The sequence below is a fragment of the Piliocolobus tephrosceles genome, chromosome 12 (genome assembly GCF_002776525.5).
Source record: "Piliocolobus tephrosceles isolate RC106 chromosome 12, ASM277652v3, whole genome shotgun sequence".
NCBI lineage: Eukaryota > Metazoa > Chordata > Mammalia > Primates > Cercopithecidae > Piliocolobus > Piliocolobus tephrosceles.
Genome location: NC_045445.1, coordinates 44,661,849 through 44,678,874, shown reverse-complemented (window position 1 = coordinate 44,678,874; position 17,026 = coordinate 44,661,849). Strand labels below are relative to the sequence as shown.

The 17,026-nt window shown below is 41.0% G+C and overlaps 1 protein-coding gene across 1 annotated transcript in view; it reads right to left on the bottom strand.

The window, feature by feature from the left end:
* Positions 1-394: 394 nt before the first annotated feature.
* GUCY2F (guanylate cyclase 2F, retinal) overlaps positions 395-17,026 on the bottom strand; it is a 106,432-nt gene continuing 89,800 nt past the window's right edge. Inside the window, exons 15-20 of the mRNA XM_023203040.2 lie at positions 15,999-16,173; positions 12,718-12,816; positions 9,684-9,778; positions 3,653-3,741; positions 3,472-3,560; positions 395-488 (exon numbers count right to left, since the gene is read on the bottom strand). Coding sequence (XP_023058808.1) covers positions 3,473-3,560; positions 3,653-3,741; positions 9,684-9,778; positions 12,718-12,816; positions 15,999-16,173 — 546 coding nt within the window. The 3' untranslated portion in view covers positions 395-488; position 3,472. The remainder of the gene's footprint in view (positions 489-3,471; positions 3,561-3,652; positions 3,742-9,683; positions 9,779-12,717; positions 12,817-15,998; positions 16,174-17,026) is intronic.

Genomic DNA, 17,026 nt, shown 5'->3' with positions numbered 1-17,026 from the left:
CCAATTGAGGTCACAATACACTGGGATTCAGATGTATGTTTGCTGAAGGTTTTTTTTTTTTCCTGGCACTAATCTTATAGTATCTGAGTTATAAATTATGTTCATTAAATACTTTCTAGAGATTAAAAAGAAATGAAAAAGAAAACATAGTGCCTCCTACTTTTTTTCTGTGAAAATAGAGAGCTTCTCATCTTCATCCAAGTTGGGCCTGCTACTTTGGAATGACTAAACTTGGAGGTGACTCTCTACTCTTCAATAAGGTTCACATCTATTGCAGTTTACATTCATACAGCCTTGCTAGTGATAGCTGGGTACTGAGCGAAACTTTTAAAAATACTTCCCAGTGTCCTGCTCACACCGGAATTAGGTCATCCTCAGAGGTGTAGTCATTCACTAATTTCTTGCCCAAGCAGAACAATTTGTTGAACTGAAGTGAGCTTTTCCATTGCCTCACCAAGAGAAGATTCAAATCTTGGAGCCCTTTGCCCCTGGGCGAGAGAAAGAAAAAACAGTAACCACACCTTATATATCCTAGGCCAAAACAGTAAGCATACCTTATATATCCTAGGCCTTTCACAGGATTTCAGTATGAATGATTCCAAGCCCCATGCCACTATTATATTCCATAAACAGCTTGCAAATTGCTCAACTTTCCTGAATTGTTAAACAAATAAACATTATTACATGTGTCAGATTTGCATGATTAGACATTGCTATTTACAAGGGTTTTACAAATTTAACAAAAAAAGACAGCATGTTAATATACAGGTGGTCTCAACTTACTAATGAGGTATGTTCTACACATTTATAAGTCGATGATTTGGAACTTGGAATGGCTTCCTCCATAGTAACAGTGCTATACGTGTGGTGGTCAGGTTTCTAGCCAGTCCACAAAGGCTGATTTAACCCACATGTAGCAGAGTTATATTAAAGCTCTCGTGGGGGTCCTGGGTCCTGATAGCAGAAGGAAAATGTGCTTTCTCTCCATTCAGTGAGTCCAATAAAGACTCAAAAGGCTTAAAAGAGGTGAAATCTAAGCTAACTTTTCCATCTTCATACTTACTTTCACTCTTTTCCTATTTCCCAGGGATCCACTGCTTTTGTGTTATCCCAAGTCTGCCAGTGTGACCCTCTATTCTTCAAAACTGCCAACTTCGCCATTTCTCCTTGCCCTAATCAAAATAAAACTGCCAAATCCTCCTGAACAGTTAGCTCAGTTCACCTTCATTATATGGGTGATTAATTGCTTCTCACCCTCAAAAAAGCACATCTATGATTAAAAGAGGGGGGTTATCAGCCCAAAATTAACCCCAGTTGGTGAAATGTTATGGAAAGTAACCAGATGATACAAAAACCAGGTTTGAGAAGTAGTGGATATTTGGGGACACAAGGTAAGAGTTATCAGGTAGGGCCCTGCTTGAGAGGCAGCCCCTATAATCACTTCACCAAAGCTGTGCCCCCTTTCATAGCAGTTTTTCATCCTTCCTGTCCAACCTCACGGGGCTCTCTTAAAGGTTTCAAGTTTTTCCTCAACATCTCTTACGATGGTGGCAGCAAGTCAGTGGCATTCATAGGTGTCATAGGTCTTTTGTAAGTTGGGTCTATCTCAGTAAGTGTCAGCTTGTAAATTCATAGAAAGTTGGAAATATTTTGGAATAGGCAGTGTTAGCAAGTAACAGCAACAGAGGCATGCTTGGATTTAGGACAAGCCTTCTGAAATTTGTCAGGGGTGTACTTCTTGGGGACTTTTGTGATTTGCATAGGCCACCAAGGCCATGTGGTCAGTTAACAGGCTGATTGAAGTACATGTGTCAATGAGGCCAGGACCAGAGGTGGAATCCTCTCTTGACCCAATGGCTTCAATCTGTTCCATATATCTACAGTACACAGAAGCTGGCCCTCTATCAAGGGGTTCCAGATGAGTGAATTTACAAATGACCTAAGCAACATTCATCTGTGTGTCAGGAAAGCACTACCAAGCACACAGCCAATGATGGTGAGTTGCAGTATTTTGTGCTGCAAACTCCAACACATTCTTAGGAATGGATGGGTTCTTGTACAGTGCCTCCAATGCCACACTACCCTTCCAAAGGGATAAATCCTTCAAGAGCTTCCAAACACGTTCCTGAAGAGAAAGAGAGAGAGAGAGAGAGAGAGGAGAGGGGGAGAGGGAGAGAGGGAGAGAGGGAGGGAAAGAGAGAGAGAGAGAGAGGCTAGAGAGTATGTGTCTGGATCTGTGTGTGTGTCTGTCTGTGTCAGAGGTTGTTCCTGTGTTTCCCTACTCAAAGGAAAGAATGTTTCTGGAAATTGGAAGACTGTAGAACAAATCCTGGCCCCAGGTGTCAGGGAGTCAGAGGGTGATGCAGGAGGCTGCAGAAGAGCCACACACTCAATACAGAAGCCTTTGTAATGCATAAATGTTTACAACTAGTTCAGGGTACCTGTTATTGTTGCAGAAGTGAAGATGTATTGGGGTTTCCTTAGGACAGAAACAGTCACAAAGAATCAACAAAGTCATCAGAGGCCAGTAGGAGAATATGAAAATATGTGGATGCCTTTAGTAGTTGCTGCTAGAATTGTGATTATTCTGGGACAGGTTAGAGAACAAGGGAGCAGGAGTATGTGGAGATGTCTTAATGTTTACCTTAGAATCTTGTGATTTCCAAGGATACGTGGAGGGACCGAAGTGTTTCAGGGTCAAAGTTTCCATGGAAGAGAGAATAAGAAAGCAAGATTTTAAAAAAGAAAAAAACAAAAAGCAAACATGATAAAGAAGATAAGAGATACTGAGAAGAGACAAAGAACACAATGGATTCCTCAGAGATAAATATGGATAAATATGTGGAGAGAATTCCTGATAATTAGGTGGTTGTTGCTGCTTCAGAATTGTACCATCCTAGTAGGGGAGGAAGGATGGGAGAAATTGTCCTGAATACAAGCCAGGCAGTTAAAGAGTAGCCAGTCTTATTTTGCTGGGCAAGGCCAGCCATGAAAGGGATCAGGCAGTGCCTCCGGAGGAAATGACATAAACATCCCCTCCAAGGTGGTCTTGCCAACAGATCCCAGGAATAGCAGGTAGTCCTATTACTATTGCCTAGACAGATGTAAGTCTCTAAAGATCTGATGTGGCTCACCATGTGGCCCAGGTGCTCAATAATAAAAGAGACAGGTGTACCTACCTGATAACTGGATAGCAAGGCCAGCTTTGTTAGCATTCAAATGTGTTGTCAGGGCAAGAGGCAAGGGTCTCTCTTGGGCCAGGGCAGACAACTTCCCTCAGGTGCAGTTCACCCTGCAGCAGGCCTCCCCACAACAAGGTTTTCACCCATTTTATTAAAGCGTGGAAATTCTCCAGCTCCATCACACTATACCAACAGAGTGTGTAGGCTGACACTGGCACGCATGCCAAAGGAAACCCCAGATTTGAAAATTTGGCAAGCTGCTGTGCTCTGTTTTCCTCCTGGCCATTACCTTATGGCTTGTTTCTCACCAACTGCCTTTCAGCTTTTCTTCTTTGGAAGGCTGCAATTTCCACTGGTTGTAGGCCATGGCCCACTTGCCTGCAGGGCAGGGGAGACATCAAATAGGTAGTGAAGAAAGTGTGGCAGAGTATGGCATAGGAAGACCCCAATTAAATGTGAACTCCACTTACCCATCTTTGTCCACTGGTGGGGGCACGGGAAGAGGCTTCGTGAAGCCTTTTTTCCCAATCAGCCAGAAGGTCTCCTCTGTGCCTTTGCCCTTATTATAGAAAACATGAAAAATCTTAAGCATGTTATAATCAATATTCCAAAAAGATACAAGCATTCAGGTTGGCTCAGAAACTGCCTCACCACTCCCTGAAGTCTTCATCCCTACGGGGCTGAGCCAGAGCAGCCAGATGAAAAGTGAACACCATATCAAGCTGTCATCCAGATGCTTTGTCTCCCGCCACCATATAGCTTCATCACTGGGAATGTGTGGATGTTTGGCTTCACAGCAACCAAATGTCTGGATGCCCAGTTGAAGATTTTGTATATCATTTGTGCCCTGATCTTTTGGCATTAGGCAAGCCATTGTCTTCTGTATCTAGGGTACATATATTCAGATTCTACCTACCTCCTTACCCTCTCATTAAATGGCTCTCACCAAACCCAAAAAGAGAGTAGAAATAGAAAACAGGCTGTTAAATTTTAAGCCTAAATTATCCTGGCTATTTTGAGAGGTCTACATTTGTGCAGTGTTCTTTTCTTCCAGCCAAGGGACTCTCACAGGTAGGGCAAGACCCCAAGTTGGCCTCCATTTATAGCTCAGTTAGTTGGTTGTCAAGAACCACAGGTCTGAGAAGAGAAAAGGAGTGTACACTCAAGCTAGTCACCCCAGGGCCTGAGTGATGACCTCAGAGGAGTCAAATTTTCTGCCTCTGTTCTGCCTTCCTCTCTTTCCAGTAAACTTTCTTCTCAATGTTCTTCTCTCTCCTCCTTTCATCTGTTCTCTCATTTCCTCTAATCCATAAGAAAAAAAATGTGTTTACCAAGACTGAGGAAAGTAATGGGATGTGTTTCCAACTCATTAATCTGAAATATGGTCCCACTCTCAGCAGCTCTCATTTGGAGCAGTTCTGAATTGTTTAACTTAGAAATTCCAATTAGATTTGCCCCCTTTAAATATCAAATCCACTGTTTCCTATTTTATATCACATATATTTATCCCTTAACAATAATGACAATGACCATAATAATTAGCACATTTAATTGGAGAATCTCAAAGCATTTTGCAAATATTTGATTCAAGGCTTGAACAAGCCTTCTATGAGGCAAGTAGAAAGAGCATACCACTGTAGTCCAACCTCCATTAACTGGCATCAGACTCTCCCTAAGTCTCAAACAGTTCAAATAATTGGACTATTTGAGCCTACTCTGTTTTCAGAAGAGGTAAACAACTTGAAAATATATTCCTTCACTCATTCTTTCATTTATTCCACTCCTTCTGTACTAGGGCTGGAAATACAGAGATGGCTCCATCCTTAAGGAGCTCACAGTACGGTTAAACACAACCATTAGGCCATGTTTTAGGCCCTAAACACATTAAGCCCAACTCTTCTGCTTCCAAAGCTTTTTCTTTTTACACAGTACCTAGTGTAGTGTCTTATACAGACAGTTGCCCAGTAAATAATCAGACTGTTTCATTAATTGAAACTCTCAGCCCTTGTGCACTTGGAATACTCAAGGTGCCATTGGATCTTATTCTGGAAAAACATACTATTAAAGTTCAAACTCAAGAGTCCCCCACCCTCAGCCATATTTGACTGTTTGTCTTGAGATCTAGAGGCTATCAGGACAGCATGCCAATCTCCAAGGGAGCTTTGTAGATGCCAGAATTGTCCAAAGATTTGGGTGGGTCTTAGGACACACTGAGATGCAAAAACTAATGGTTGCAAAAGAGGATGGAAGTGTTATGGACTCAGGCAAGCTTCCAAATCAGAGTATGTAGGGGAGCTCCAGGGGCCCTCTGAGGTTTTGGAGCCCATCCAAAAGAATTCTTAGAATCCTAGTTCTCTGTTTACCTACCTGACTTCCACAATTTTGCTAAAGGGAGGAAAAGAGAGAAAACAAGTATGGCAACAACTAAAGCCTGAAGCAAACTCTTTGACCCAATATCAATCCCTAAGCAATCCTAGAGATCCCCCAAATAATAGCATCTTACTTTGGCATGATGCTTCTGAGACATTTTGGTTATCTCCGATCTTACTTAATCCTCACAAAAATCTAGAATATAGGTTAATTATTAATCCCATTCTGTGAATGGGGACACTGAGGTTCCTGGAGATTAAATGACTTGTCAATAAATAGGCACAACTGGGACTTGAACCCATCTCCTAGACACCAAATTTTAAATGCTCTTCCTTCCATACCACAAAACTTCTCCAACACACTGGAGTCAAAAGGTAGATCTAGAGGCCAAAAAGCAACTATTGGGAAATTTGAAGCTTGTGAGATTAATGAGCTTCCTGATAACCACAAGTCAGATGAGGCCTCAATGTGGACAAATGAAAGCACAGAGAGAGGGTGAAATTACTTGTCTGATGTCAGACATTAAGTCAGTTATGGGGCAAGAATTTGAGGCAAAACTTTCTGACCTTCATGGATCTGTCAATACAATCTCATCATTTCTTAATTCAGTTGCTGGTGTGTGTGCATGTGTGTGCTTATATGCACACATGACTGCTTGTGTGTATACGCTAGGGGTTGGGGTATGAGTAGAAAAGACTGGGGAAAATAAAACAAACACTAATACTTAGGAACTTGAGAACCAAATACTGTTTAACCCCAGAATTCAAAGACAAGTTCAGAAAGTGCCCACCTCTAGAATGTAAATTAGTACAGCCATTATAGAAAACAACATGAAGATTTCTCCAAAAAGTTAAAGTAAAATTTCCATATGATCTAGCAATTCCACTTCAGGATATTTACTCAAAATATTGGAATTAGTTTGTCAAAAAGATATCCGCACTCCCATGTTCATTGCAGCACTAGGCACAATAGCCAAGTTATGGAATCAACCTGTTTATCAACAGATGAATGGATAAAAAAGTAGCGTATACACACAATGGAATACTATTCATCCTTTAAAAAGAAAGAAATTCTATCACTTGTGACAACATGAATGGAATTGAAGAATGTTTGCTAAGTGAAATAAGCCAGGCACAGAAAGGCAAATACTGCATGTTCTCATTTATATGTGGAATCTAAAACAATTGAACTAATAGAAGCAGAGAGTAGAATGGTGGTTACAGAGGCCAAAGGTGGGTGAAATTAAGAGATGATGGTGTAAGAACACAAAATCTGTTCAGTTAGACAGGAGGAATATGTGTGATTTTTTCAGCTCTATTGCATATCATAGTGAATATAGTTAATAATGTTGTACATTTCAAAATCACTAAGCAAATGCATTTCAAATGTTGCCACCACAAAAGAAATGTTAAGTATTTGAGGTGATTGATATGTTAACTGGTTTGATTGAATTATTCCACATTGTATTACTAAATCATAACATCACTTTGTACCCCATAAAAATACACAATTATTAATTGTCAGTTTACAATAAAAAATTACAAAGTATTTATAAAGTGTCCACCTCTGACAACAACAACATAAACTGGCTGAAGAGCAATCATTTGAGAAAGTCTCCCCAGAATGTAACTCTATGTAAAAGCTTCTGATAAATACAGCTGATAAGCCTAGATATATACAAAAATCTCAGCAAGGAGCTCCACACTTGTCAGAAAAACAGTGACTGAAACAGGACTCATGTACGAGAAGAGGTAATACAGTGACTTATCACTAGCCCATCAGGAGAGAAATATTGAAAAAGCAGAACTGGCCAGCTAGGCATTGATAATTTGTTGCCAGTATAGTAGAAGGGGGTTGAAGTGGGCAATGGGCAGTGGGCACAAGAGGCCGAGCTTCTCATCTCTAAATGAGTCCTCCCCCAAGCTACTTCAGCTTCCTCACTTTGTTCTCTTTCTTTGTAACCTCAACCCAGCCAATTACTCAACTGCCCTATGTTCTCCTCCCCCACCCAATTAATCCATGTTTTTGATTCCACTAAGGGAAACAACATAAAGTGTCATCAACCTAGTGGAGGAGATGGGGTGGGGGGAAGAATGTTCTTACTGGATACAAACTTGAGCCCAAGAGAAAAGGCTTTAATGGAGGAATTTCAAACATCAGTCAGTTGGAAGGAAAAGACATTTCTAGCCATCAACTTTGAAATCACACCGGGCTCACCATCAAATGTGATATTTCTGCCCCATGTACTAGAACAACTCTTGCTTCTAGTAGCACAGAGTGGATGAGGAGTGAAAATGTTGAATCAGAATTTCTGAAGTGTGCTGGTGACATGGTCTTATTGGGGGTATATTGCATGTCCCTGGTGGACCAGAAACCCCATGCCCCCCAGCCCCTATGATGCAATGTATGACACCTGTTTCTGGTGGGGAGGTAGAGGGTACAGACACTTAAAGGATCCCTCTGCCTCTCCTGACCTTTCCTTGGGCCTTACTTCCTCTCCTCTTCCTTGTTCTCATTGACCCTTCCGTTCCTCTGAGGCTCCCTCTTCTCTTCCCTCTTAATCTCTCCTCCTCATAAGGACCCTGACACAATAACCCAGGCCTAATGTGGCATCAGGGAAAGGCTCCTCTTCCAACCTGCTACAAAATGTTCCCAGATTCCCTGGGGTTGAGGAAACCATGAAGCTGCAAAGGGCCCTTTTGAAGTTAGGTCCTGATTTTGTACTTGAAACACCCAAAGATGTGAGTGCTCCTGAACTGAATTTGTGGGACAATAAAAACCATGGGGACAGGGATGCATTTTCGTTTTTCAGTTTCAAAAGTGGCAACTCTTCAGTTTTTAAATGAGGGATCTCTGCCCAGCAATGCAGAGGAAAAGGTCTTCAGGAAACCAAGCTGCATTTCTACTCCTCTGTTGAAATATGACATAATGTATAGAAGGATCACAAAAGCTTTGAACAGTTAGATTTGCTGCCCAAGTAATATCCCTGTCCCCATCATTTCACTGTCTGAGTTCTCTGCAAGAGGTGGGAAAGGAACCTCTGTCCCCTTGTAAGTGACTCATCCAACCTACTGGAAGATACTAATGACCTGTTGGAAGGAAAAAACTAGGACTCGCCATAGGAGGAAGTTATCACCTGGAATTAGACCTTCCAAATTTTAATGTCTAAAATCTAGCTACATGTAACTTGCCACCATTTAGAAAAGGAATGCCAAAGTCAGAAGCTAATTGTGCATCACTTAGTGCCCTGCTCTTGCTTTGCCCAAAAATAATCACTGAGAAAATCATCTTCATGGAGCATGATGTCATGGAAAGGTCGCTAAAAAGGAAGTCAGGCTTCCTGAGTCTTGACCTGATTCTGCTATCAGTTGACGGTGTGACCCTGCTCAAACTACTTCACCTCTCTGGACCTTGGTTCTTTATCTGAAAATGAGGGAGTTAGATTTTTATATCACTGAGCTCTCTTACAACTGGGTCAACCGGTAGTCTTTGGGTCATTCAGAAATAGATAAATAGAATGTAATGGAAATGGCAAAAAAAAGAAAACTAAAATTATTGTAATCCTATATCTCAGGTCAAGCGATAACTCTAACAGGGAAAAAGGAGTTACAAAATGTTCGTCTTTCATAGAAACTGACTTTGTTCCTCCTGGTTTCTTAGGGAAAGAAAACGTCTCTCTGCAAATAGTGTGCCAATGGGTGCCTTTCACCCAGGAAGGGTGGCTGCTGAGAAAGTGAATAGAAAATCCAAACTAACAAATACTGTGGCTTATTGAACAATGGCTGGCACCGCCAAAGAGTGAACAAATGCAGGTTAGAAAATGTAAATAATAGTGCAGCTCATTGGAAAGCCAAATTCTGTGCAGTTCTTTAAGAGAGAAAGATACAACTTACAGTCTGAAAAATGCAGAAAAAAGCTCAATACTCCTCCCCACTGTAGCCATATTTTAAAGAGAAGAAAATTGAGGCAAAATGGAGCCATCTTTGGGGAACCCCAAATGGGGCTGAAGATTCTGCCCAAGTTATAGCTCTGAGTATCAGACTCCCAGGTAAACTCTTTTAGGAGACCATGACCTCTCCAGAAGCAGGTGTATCCAAATAGTCTGGCTCAAAAAACAAAAAGACATTATACCTTGAGCTCTGTTCTTCCTCGAAGCTCCATTTCATAGCCCTCACTCAGATTTTGAAGAATTGTAACAGTGCTGAGACTGACATGAATGCGATAAGCTGCAAAAGAAGGAGAGACATGATTTGAGCTCCTTTCTCATTGGTAAAATTAATGAGAAAATATCAACGTAATAAATGTCTTCACTTGTAAATGGACTGGACCATTAGCAATGTCCTGAGAGAGGTTTACTTAGGGTTTCACAAGAGGTGGAGAGGGAGTGATGGCCTTCCTCACCAGGTCCAAATAAGGCATTAGTTGTAGCACTTATCAGCCTCCTAGATACTATCTCAAATGAAAGGCCATGCAATAGAAAGGTGTTAATTTAACTCAAAGGTTGAGATGGAGAAACCAGCATCTACTGTGCTCTCAGCTGAAACGTGACGTCATTTGAAGAAAGTTTGACTTCAGCAGCTTCTTTCACAGGCTGCTACTATGGCTGAACTCTCATGCTTTACATATCTTAAGAGGCAAAAGGATGTCTTTTTCATATGCATTCTTACAACTATCTCTCAACATTGCTATACTGAAAAATAAAACATCAATGAGAAATATGCCAAGAACTCTTTCAACAAATATTTTGTGAAGACTGTACATTTATAGCTGTGTCTACACATGAATGTACTATTTTCCAACCAATGATCTCAATCTGGGATAAGAGATTTACATGGGGAACTGCCACATTAAAATTTTATTTAGAATCTAAGAGTAATTACTTGATGAAGAATAATCACTTGTTCACTCAGGTAAGATCCTTGACATTTCTAAAAACTGTCACCCCATGAAGCGAGACCTTGTTGAGGTTGAGTCTTAAATAAAAGTCCAAGGCTAGTTTTCACACATGCTTGAGAAAATCATTAAAAAAAAAAAAAAAAAAAGCTGATTACAACCTGAGTAGGAAGGCATGGCTTGAGAGACCTGCAAGGATTTTCTGCTGCGTATACTCACAATGTCTTTCTTTCTCTTGGTAGCTCAGTACCGTTGTTTGTTTGTGTCTTCCTCATTAACTCATGATCACCCAAAGCCCTTATTCAAAAAAGGTTGTCCTATTCCTAAAATATACATGCCCAGCCAGTATATTCCTAGCCAGTCCTATGTGTGCATCCCACAAGCATCTGGTCTTCAGAGAACCTTTCAGTAATCTTGATAGTAGGGAACACACAGCTTAAAAGAGAGATAGCTCATACCAACGACCATCCACTTGTATGGGAAGGAGAATCACTCCAGGACTGGGTCACGAGTCACTTCCATTCCAGAATCTCAGTGGTTTCAACTGAGCACAAAGAAGATATTGATGAAATAATTTTTTTTATTAATAGATGTGTGACATGTCCCGATTTCATATCCAATGTGAGGAGAGGCTACCTCTCTACAGATCTCCATTCAGTTGTGGAGCTTAATGTCATATTTGGGTCATAGTCATTAGCTTTTAGAAAAGCACATTAACCAGCTCCTTTAGCACAGAGAGCACGTGTGTATACTTCTTTGTATGCTTCACAATAACTTCCTTGCACAGTCAGTGCTTAATAAACTCCTGCTGTGGGTAATTCACTCCATTTTCTTCTTCCTAGCTGATCACTGGGTAAGGAGCTGTATAAATCTCAAAATTCAATTTCTGGTCTCAACTTTGTATTTCCAATGTGAAATGTGTGGAGTTTTCCCTGGTTCAGACCAGAATATGACTTCAGCCTTCTACAAGCTTACATCAGTCCAGAATATTGTGCCAAATCTGCATTGCAGTTCCATGATAAATTTCACTTCATCTTGGGTTGCACTTTAAGAGTAAAATCATATGCAAAGCCATATTCATGCAGCAGTTCCTGGATGGCTACTTCCATGGCCTCTGCCATATCTAAGGAGTTTGAAGACTTTCCCAGATGTCAGAAAATTTATTCTGACAACAGCTTCTAAGTTCCATGCTGCCTCCTTAATCATGGCTGCACAGGCTAGATTGACTAAGACTGGACCCATTGTGTAAGCCTGTTTCTACATATGAGTGATGGGAAGTGGGGTCAGACAGGGCACCACCCACTGTTATACAGGCCACCATAACATCAGGGACTAGTTTGAGTATATTGCTGAAGTTTGGGAAGAACTTTTCTTGCCAGAGCCAGAGCTTCTAAGGGCTTAAGTGGTTTCTTTCCTTTTTTGGTATAAAATCCATGAAAACTGCATATAGAATTTGATGTTATTCTCTATGCTTTTCCTATAATAGCATAAAAAGTGCTTTGCTCAACCATGATATAAGCAAAAGGCACATTGTGATTCTGTAGTGGCAGTAAATAACCAAGTAAGAGTTGAGCCAGCATCTTACAAACAGACAAATGGCATATGGTTTGTACAGTTTTCTTTTCAAAGAAGCAGAGAAGAAATGGTATCTTTGATATTATGCCTGTTTTGATAGAAGCTAAGGGTTTTATATACAGGGAAGTTGCAATAAATTATTTCAGAATTCCAAGCTACTCGGATTGAGGGATTATTGCTAGCTAAGTTCTAGAGGGCTATTTGATGAAGCCAGAACTCCTGGGGTCCTAACTGGTTCAAAAAGGGGACTGCAACAGCAAACAGTAGCCAACTGGGAGGCAGCTGGCTTCAGTGTGTCTCCACAAACTAGTTGAAAAATGGAAAATGTCAGTCCCTCATGTAGTTCTTTTCTCAACATGACTCCCACAAACCCACAAGCCCGGCCAATTTTTTTCTTTACCCAAAATACTATTTTAGTTGTTTTTATCAAATTGAGTGGCTGTTTTGGTGTCACTTAGCTACAGCTTCATTTCTAGAACAAGAAAGGTACATGTTCAGTCCAACATCACCCCCTACTGGTTTGCCATTAGAGACCAGGAAAATGTGTGATAAATCTCAATCTTCTCAAATTATCTTTTATTTTTCTTTAAAACATTAAAACATCAAGTACCCTGCTCTCTTTCACCTCTGTGAAGAAGAATTACCTTCTCAATAGCAGGATGGTGCCATCCTATCCATCCCTCTATTAGGTACTCACGTAAGCCTGTTGATTCCATCCGAGAAGCTGTGTTCACAGTGTCTCCAAACAAGCAGTATCTGGGCATGGTGAGGCCCACCACTCCAGCAACAACCGGCCCTGTAGAGTAGCAGGGGGTTGGAATTACAGTCAACAGGTACGCACCCAATGCTAATAGAGGAATGGTACAAAGAGGAAGGAACGTATCTTTGTAAAAGAATAAAAGTTGCCATCATATAGCTCTGGGAATCTGAAGAAAGACATAATGAGTAATGAACTCTTTGCCCTACAAGAAAGCAAATTTATAACAGTGCAGACATGACTGCCCTTCTGATGTGTACCTTTGTTCCAAGTAACAGTTACACCCGAGATGCTTATATCTGTCAACAGGGACAAATAAGTATCAAACCCAAATCAGAAAGGCCTGGACAGGGACTCAGGGTCCAAACATGTTTGTTGTAAGGAAAAAAATGTAATTTTTCTCGTGCCTTAGCGTTGGAAGAAAGACTTTCATGGGTTTATCTGGCTCCCAAACTGTGTCTATCAATTATTCTAAAACATTTCAAAAATCTGAAAACAAATAGAGTTCATTTTCAATTGTCTGTGTTGGGGCATGGAAAAGCAGTATGTATAAATAATCAAAGAATATTTTGCATTTAGAATTTTTTTGTTCTTACATTTTAATATGGCTGTTTTAAGTGTTCAAGGTAATTGAGAAAACTTCAGCAGCCATACTGAAAAGTCAGTTTGGGAGTATCCAGAAAGTTCTTCACCTTCACCTTTCTGGTTTCTGCTCTGATTTTTTTTTCCTAAAAAGAGATGGGGTCTCACTATATTTCCCACGCTGGTATCAAACTTCTGAGCTCAAGTGATCCTCCCACCTCGGCCTCCCAAAGTACTGGGATTACAGGTGTGAGCCACCATGCCTGGCTTTCTGCTCTGTTTTTATGGCTAGGCACCAAGGGGAATAAAAAAGAAAAGTAACACATAGTCTCAGTTCTCCAGGAATTTATAGTCTAATTGAAGAGAAGATACTATCAAAGAGGAAGCAATTAAAAAGTAAACCAAGACAACACATGGCTGAGGCAAGAAGCACAGACAGAAGTGCTATAATAGTTCAGAAAATGGGGGGAGGTGCTTATTAGGACCTGACTCAATCAAGAAGGATCCAGTGGAGAAGGTAGGATTTGATCTAAGTCTTGATGGGTAAGTAAGATTTGAACAGTGGAAAAGAGACATAAATCAAAGGCCTGTGGTTGGGATTGAACATGTAATTTGGGAAGCTCTTAGAGAGAACAGTCTGCCTAGTTCGCATGGCTCGGGAGAAACTGGAGACAAGGTTGGATTAAGTGGGTTGTACAAGATGGAGAATCTTGAACCACTAGAGAATTTTGAGCAAGGAATTACATGATCTTTTTTTCTCAGATCAGTGTATAAAATGCACTGAAAGGGGAAAAGGTAAAACCAGGGAAAACCTTTAGATGGCTGCTGCAGTAATCCAAGCACAAGGTACCTAAAAGGAGGCAATGATAAGAAGTGGATGGCCAGGAAGTAATAAGAGAGACGTAAAAGAATCAACAGACTTGTTGGCTGTCTGATTGACAACCATGAGAAAATTGCCATGGGCTTGTGAGTTTATGCTGATTTGTGGGAAAAGATGACTTGAAGTTTTAAATATGTTAAATTTGAAATAATGGTGAACGCTTCAAGAAGATGTAGGCTGAGGGGGGTTGGAAATGTGAAAATGAAGCACAGATGACAGATGAGGGCTTTTCTCTAAAAGAAAAAATCAAACACCTGCTATGTGCTAAGAACTCTGGATACAAACATGAGTAAGATATGCTTCCTGCCACCAAGGAGCTTAAAACCTAATGGAAGGACAGACAAGGAAACACAGATTATGCTGATGACTATGAGAAGGATGGATGGTAAGGGGCGAGAGTGGAAGCAAGAAGATGCTATTGCAGTTATCCAGGCGAGAGATGTTGGTGTCCTAGGCTTGGGTTGTGAGAGTGAAGAAGAGACAAGATAGATTAATATATATTTAAAAGGTAAAGTGTTCAAGACTTAGTAGTTAGTTGAATGTTAAAGGTCAGAGTAAGGGAGGAGTCAAAGAGAATGACTCCCAAGACTAACTGGAGAAACTAGGTCAATGGTGGTACCACCAACTGAAATAGAGAATAAATATAAGAAGAGCAGGAAGTTTGTATGAGTAAAAAATAATTCTGTTTTAGATGTGTTGAGTCTAAGGTCCGTGTGGAACATTCAGGTGGGCATATCAGCAGGAAGTTTGATACAGAAGGCTGAAGCTTAAGTGAGAAGACTGCACTAAAGCTGTGGAGTTGGAAGTCATCAGCATACAAGTGGTAGCTAAACCACAGGTATGAATGAGATCACCCATGAGAGTATGTAGGAGGAGAAAAAGGTGCATCATGACAGAACACTGGAGAATACCAATATAAGGGACAAATGGAGACACAGACTGTGGTAGAAAATGAAAGTCAGGTTGCTGTAGGTTGAGTAATAAATTAGAGGTGATACATGCAGACAGCAAAGAGATCACAAGACTGAGAGCTTTGCAGAAAATGTTAGAGAACAGGAATAGTCAAGAGAACCAGTAAATAAAGTGAAAAGTAGCATTCACAGAGTGAGGAGCATATCATAAAAGCCAATTGAGAAGCGTTTTAGGGAGGCTTGTCATGAATTCCAGATGCCTCAGAGGTAAAGGCAGACAAGGATTGGGGAAAGTGGTGAGAACTGAAGTCAGATTGCAAATGGGCTAAGGAGGGACTGGACAGTGAAGAAATGGCACAGTGGATGTCATTCATTTTTTAAAGAAGTTTGGTAGGAAAGGGGTAAAAAGGATGGGGGAAGGAAAGGAGCCTAGAAGAGCAGAGCAAAGAGAAAGAGGTAGGGAGTGGATACAGAAGCAAGAGGAGCTAGTAGGTAATGAATATGGGAGGAAAATAGTTCCGAAGTTGGGATTTTAATTAATTAAATGAATTATCCTAACTACAAGATACACTTGTTGATTTTATAGCATAGTCAAACATGGAAATATTGCCTCTAACCAAAATGGTAGATTAAAAGGGTTTAGTACCTGGAACAAGGAGCTGCTGCCCACTGTGTTAGTGCAGGTACTGGGAGGAGAGTAAACCTGGGTAGGCATAAAGGAATTATGCAGCCCTGGACATCTGGATAATCCAGTGGCCAGGAATCAGTGGAGAGCTATCTTTTTCCCTTCCTTTTTTAGTCTTCCTAGAGGCACATGAGAATGTTTCCTTACTTTAACTGGTTATTACCTGAGTGCAGGCCAATTCGAATTCTGACTGGCACCTCTGGCATGTGCCGCATCTTGAAAGTGCCCACAGAGCTCAGGATATCTAAGGACATGTTTGCAATCTCAGCTGCATGCCTACTGCCATTCCTCTTCGGGAGACCTGAAGCCACCATGTAGGCATCTCCAATGGTCTCTACCTGGGAATTAGGAAAAATAGAATTAGCAAACAACTTATTTGTGCCTTTTTTTAGCACAGAGCTGTAAGGGTATAATGGAGGCCAGGTGGTTTTGTTGTAAAGTGAGAAAGGCAGAGAGGGACTGTCAATGATCCACAAGTCTGGCTGCATGTTAGAATTGCTTAAGGAGCTTTATTAAAAATACTGAAGTCTAGGCCCCACACCAGGAGATTCTGAAATAAGTATAGCTACCTCACAGGCTCCTGATTGACCTTAGAAAAATACCAGGCTCTGAGACATTTGTGGGGAAGAGAAAAGGGAGATTTCTAGGACTGTCCCTAGGGTGTCCATGGGGGAGCATCTTAGGAGAAGGTGGCTATGATGCTTCCCAGAAAACATTTCTATAGATTATTTGGGGTAAATAAGCTAGGGTAGCCTTAAGGAAAATATAGGGAAAGGGAAAGGAAGAACAAGCCTGTTCCCTCTGCTTTGCCTTGCTAATATGATGAAGTTAGTTTTACTGGCCTATTGGGTATAAGAAATTAGCCTCTTCCCACCAGTTACCTCCTCCTCTCCTACTACTACCTCCCTAAGCAGCAGCAGTGCTGGCCCTCAACTGCTTTGCAGGGGATGGTTAGGGCTGGACACTTGAAAAAAAGGGAAATCTATGCTCCTCGCCTTCCCCACAGAAGTGTGCTCACTGTTTTAGATAACCAGTAAGTTGAAACTTTTCGGGTAAATCCAAAAAATAACTAAGCTGAAGGGACTTTTTATGAAATGTGCCAGTCAGACTGTGTTACTACAAGTTTGAATCCAGTTAAAACCCATGTGTTCCTGGAGAACTGCACCCACAGAATACAACAGTTAAGAACAT